Source organism: Branchiostoma floridae, chromosome 5, assembly GCF_000003815.2.
Source record: "Branchiostoma floridae strain S238N-H82 chromosome 5, Bfl_VNyyK, whole genome shotgun sequence".
Taxonomy (NCBI): domain Eukaryota; kingdom Metazoa; phylum Chordata; class Leptocardii; order Amphioxiformes; family Branchiostomatidae; genus Branchiostoma; species Branchiostoma floridae.
The window spans coordinates 27028484-27034047 of NC_049983.1; the positions used below are offsets into that span (position 1 = coordinate 27028484).

The 5564-nt window shown below is 44.1% G+C and overlaps 1 protein-coding gene across 1 annotated transcript in view; it reads left to right on the top strand.

Moving 5' to 3' along the window:
- The window catches only part of LOC118416396 (putative uncharacterized protein DDB_G0271606), a 131415-nt gene that overhangs the window by 69611 nt on the left and 56240 nt on the right, over positions 1-5564 (top strand). Inside the window, exons 15-16 of the mRNA XM_035821493.1 lie at positions 4647-4700; positions 5045-5170. Of these exons, the coding sequence (XP_035677386.1) occupies positions 4647-4700; positions 5045-5170 (180 nt within the window). The remainder of the gene's footprint in view (positions 1-4646; positions 4701-5044; positions 5171-5564) is intronic.

The window sequence follows — 5564 nt, forward strand, 5'->3', positions numbered from 1 at the left end:
GAGGCACAGCAGGGAGCTGCACAAATGGGCACAACGATGGTGCATCAGGTGCAGGCTGAGGCACAGCAGGGAGCTGCACAGATGGCCACAACAATGGTGCATCAGGTGCAGGCTGAGGCACAGCAGGGAGCTGCACACATGGACACAACGATGGAGCATCAGGTGCAGGCTGAGGCACAGCAGGGAGCTGCACAGATGGACACAACAACGATGGTGCATCAGGTGCAGGCTGAGGCACAGCAGGGAGCTGCACAGATGGACACAGCGATGGTGCATCAGGTGCAGGCTGAGGCACAGCAGGGAGCTGCACAGATGGACACAACAACGATGGTGCATCAGGTGCAGGCTGAGGCACAGCAGGGAGCTGCACAGATGGACACAGCGATGGTGCACCAGGTCCTGGATGAAATGGAGACGCTTAAGTAAGTCTGTCGGAATCTATTCACTGTTCATTTATCATTTAATTGATTCATCTTGGAGACAGTTTGGTTGTCTTTTCAGCTGTGTGACTCTTCTTGAGGAGCAGGTTTTCTGACTCTTTCCTTTCCCTCCACCTCTCCTGATCCTGACTCTTTCCCTCCATCCCTCCTGATCCTGACTCTTTCCCTCCATCTCTCCTGATCCTGACTCTTTCCCTCCATCCCTCCTGACCCTGAGTCTTTCCCTCCATCCCTCCTCATCCTGACTCTTTCCCTCCATCTCTCCTGATCCTGACTCTTTCTTTCCATCTCTCCTGATCCTGACTCTTTCTTTCCATCTCTCCTGATCCTGACTCTTTCTTTCCATCTCTCCTGATCCTGACTCTTTCTTTCCATCTCTCCTGATCCTGACTCTTTCTTTCCATCTCTCCTGATCCTGACTCTTTCCCTCCATCTCTCCTGATCCTGACTTTTCCCTCCATCTCTCCTGATCCTGACTCTTTCCCTCCATCTCTCCTGATCCTGACTCTTTCCCTCCATCTCTCCAGATCCTGACTCTTTCCCTCCATCTCTCCAGATCCTGACTCTTTCCCTCCATCTCTCCAGATCCTGACTCTTTCCCTCCATCCCTCCTGATCCTGACTCTTTCCCTCCATCCCTCCTGATCCTGACTCTTTCCCTCCATCTCTCCTGATCCTGACTCTTTCCCTCCATCCCTCCTGACTCTTTCCCTCCATCTCTCTTGATCCTGACTCTTTTCATCCATCTCTTCTCATCCTGACTCTTCCCCAGTATATGTTATTCCATTTTGATCATTTTCAGCACTGACTGGCCTGTTCTCAGACTTCTGTGTGAAAGAGTACCTGAAATACCACTGTCAGTGTTCTTCAAAGATGGAAAATTCTTGTTAACTGATTCCACCACTTTCCAAAGATAGTGAAAAAGTATGTTCTTTTTTACTTGTCGCACATAACCCCTCTATGTCTAGCGAAAGGCCTTCTTTATAGTAACAACTTGTCACACCTAACCCCGGTACCCCAGGTACTTCAATAAAGACCTCCCTCCTGCCCCTTGTGTTACAGTCAACGCCACCTCGAGCAGTGGGGAGAGTCGGAGACAAACCCTGAACAACCAAAGTACTTCCCAAGCTTCCACGCGAGCACGGAGGATAGATTAAAGGAAAAGCTGGAGCAGATGGAGTTCTTAAAAAATGAGGCACAGTACCAGCTAGAGGAGGAAAAGGAGTAAGCAAACTTCAGTACAGTCATTTATGTCATATCTGGGTTGTGATAAGGTTTGACATGAGTGTTCCAGACTGGATGATAACTTGGGTTATCACATGGGATTCTACTGTTCTCACACTCTGGCTTTCATAAAATGATTTAAACGCACTTTGGTTGCACCAAGTACAGCTGTAAACGATTTGAATACCCGGGATTCAGAGAATGGAATTTCTGTTACAATTTTTGTTGAAAGACAAAATTTTCTAAAATTTTAGGGCATACCATAAACCTGAATGAAAAAGAAATGTATGTTGTTTTTCTCTCGGGTGGGTACGACATAAATAAGGTGCACCACGGTGTATTTAACATCACCCTTCCCATCCCTACAGGAAAAACCAACAACTACAGGACCAGCTGGCCAGGTGAGCAGGACTTCTTTAATGCAGCTGCAGCTGTTCCTTGTAACACCTGGATACACGTTTAGTTTACCGTGGTGAAAAAAGCAAACCTGCTCAATAGTCTTCATCATTTCTAACACTTCTAACATCTACAAAGGCTAGAAGACCTTAACACAGCCATTCTAACAGAAACAGTTAGATCCATGATCATGGCTGTTGTGATAAAAGAAAATGGACCATTCTTCTAGCATATGTGCTATGTTTTGCACTATGTTTGATTATAGACATGTAGCATAAGACCAATGGTTTGTAAAATGTAAAACATACGAAGTTCACATGTTTTTAAGATCCTAGTGAGGGTCAAAATGGTAAAGATCTAACCCTTCGTCTGCTAAGGTGCCAACTTGTTTGGCAGAAACTTTGTATTCTTTTTTGGATCAGACAGCAGCAAAACATAAGTAAAACTTTCAGCAACTGGTGTAGAAATAGAATTCTGACAAATTTTGTATTCACAGAGCACGGGACACTGTTAATGACCTCACAGTCAACCTACAGAGAACAACAAGGTAAGAACCATTTCTTCACAACCAGGAGAGGTTCATGTGGTACACCTGTCCCTGGTGCTGAACACCTTCTACACAGGTAAACACACCTGTCCCTGGTGCTGAACACCATCCACACACAGGTAAACACACCTGTCCCTGGTGCTGAACACCTTCTACACAGGTAAACACACCTGTCCCTGGTGCTGAACACCTTCTACACAGATAAACACACCTGTCCCTGGTGCTGAACACCATCCACACACAGGTAAACACACCTGTCCCTGATGCTGAACACCATCCACACACAGATAAACACACCTGTCTCTGGTGCTGAACACCATCCACACACAGGTAAACACACCTGTCCCTGGCGCTGAACACCATCAACACGAGTAAACATACCTGTCCCTGGTGCTGAACACCATCCACACACAGGTGAACACACTTGTCCTTGGTGCTGAACACCATCCACACACAGGTAAACACACCTGTCCCTGGTGCTGAACACCATCCACACACAGGTAAACATTCCTGTCCCTGGTGCTGAACACCATCCACACACAGGTAAACACACCTGTTCCTGGTGCTGAACACCATCCACACACAGGTAAACACACCTGTCCCTGAACACCATCAACACGAGTAAACACACCTGTCCCTTGTGCTGAACACCATCCACACACAGGTAAACACACCTGTCCCTGGTGCTGAACACCATCCACACACAGGTAAACACATCTGTCCCTGGTGCTGAACACCATCCACACACAGGTAAACACACCTTTCCCTGGTGCTGAACACCATCCACACACAGGTAAACACACCTGTCCCTGGTGCTGAACACCATTCACACACAGGTAACGCACCTGTCCTTTGCACTGAACACCATCCACACACAGGTTAACACACCTGCCTCTGGTGCTGAACACCATCCACATTAAAGTAAATACACCTGTCCCTGGTGCTGAACACCATCTACACACAGGTAAACATGAATGTCTCCATGGTTGTTATTTTGCTTTAGATGACAAATTTCCTGTCCATTTTTCCAGGACACTGGAGGTCCAACAGGCAGCCCACTGGGAGGCAGAGAACATACTGAAGGGGTAAGGTTCACATAAGTCTGTGCCACCCCCAGTTCTGATTCACTTTTTCATTATTACTGCATTTCAGAGAAAGTGTTTTGGCAAGCAGAAGCATTGGTAAAACCTATTCAAAGTTTCGTTGGATAGGTTTTACCAGTAGTGTAAATTTTTCTTTCATCCCCAGGATGATAAAGCCAGTTTAAGGTGTTATAAAACTGGTGCTGTAAGGACAGAAATGCTAACTGTTGTTTATTCACAGTTCAGAATCAAATACAGCATACAGACAAACCAAAATAGATATTGAGAGAACATTGACATTAAACATTAAAAAATACCCTGCTGCATTATAGGCTGCCAACAAGTACCAGTTACAGCCGTTTGTGTTGAACATAATGGGAAATGTTGTGTTCTTACAGGAAACTCCGAGAGAGCCAGGAGAAGTTGGATTGGTAAGACTGTTTTTTTTTTACTTTAATAGTCTTTGAAGGGGAGAAGTTTGTGATAGAGCAAGCCAAATTTTTTCTCCAATGTTGAATGTAGTATGTGTGTGCCTACTGCTGAGAGAACGCCTGTAATGAACCAAAAATTGGTCACCAGAGGTACAAATTTGTTGTAGGCGGCATTTGCTGATAGCCTATCTGTACTTTTTTTGGCTGGATTAACTTGAAGAAATAAAGAAACAGCACTCCTATAGTACCACTTTCGAATTTGCTGATAGCCTATTTGTGCTTTTTTGGGCTGGATTGACTGAAAAAATAAGAAAAAGCACTCCTATAGTACTACTTCGGATGCATGTGGATTCCTTAAATCATACAATGTACTTGATGTAATTTAGTGAAAAGCAAGTTTATATGACCCCCTCCCCCCCCCCCACACACACACACACACACTGGGTGGTTGACAGATGATGATGACGATGATGTCTTAATTCTGGCTTTCAAAATCAACGTAACAAATTCCATGTCTGTATCTACAGTACCAACAAGGGAATCTACAGTGCCGACGAGCGATTATGTTCCATGGACGTGATGTAAGTTTTGTTTTACTTTACTATATATATATTTTTCCTCATATTAGTTACTCTAGGATGAATAAAATATGTAATGTTTTACACAATAGTGATAGCTGACATGATTTGTTTGAAGTTCCTGGTGTCTTTCCAAGTTGTTCTGTATAGAAGCTTAATTGACTGAACAAAAGGCACAGTGAAACTACAGAATACATAACAAAACATTTTGTATGTATTTGTACAGCATCTTTCTTCTATCAGTGAACATCTTTTCCTGATAAACCACAGACATTTTTTCCATATGCAGAAAAAAATCTGTTTTGTTATTGTTCACGCAAATAGATCTATCGTTATGTTGCCCACAGTATGAACCTTCAGATGAAAGAGCTGTCGGAGCAGGGTGCGTATCTTGAGGCGTTGAGGAGGAAGTACATAAGACTACGGGAAGAGCACAACAACATGATCAACATCAACAGTAGGAAAGCCGACATGTGAGTCTCGGGACCCAGCTCTGTAACATTCTAGCTTTGTAAAAAGGACAGGATGAATTTTAGATGTAGGATTTTCACTACAAAAATCTACACTCAGTATTTGTGCGATCCTTGTTTCCTCTTGAATTTGGGTCCTCTTCTCCGGCCTTTTTTCTTTGTACAGTCATTTGATGGATATTATTGCAACTTCTTGCTTCTTCCAAGAAATTCTGAATTGTTTATTCACTCACCCAACCTGCTAAATCTCTGTTGCATACTGTAATGTTGAGTTTTGTAGTGGAATCAGACGGAGACAATAGAAATTGGTAGGTCTTGTATTCTGGTACGTTTATTTCTACAGACCATGGGTCTGCTCAAACATTCGCATTGCTCAATTATGCCTGGAACCTTGCAC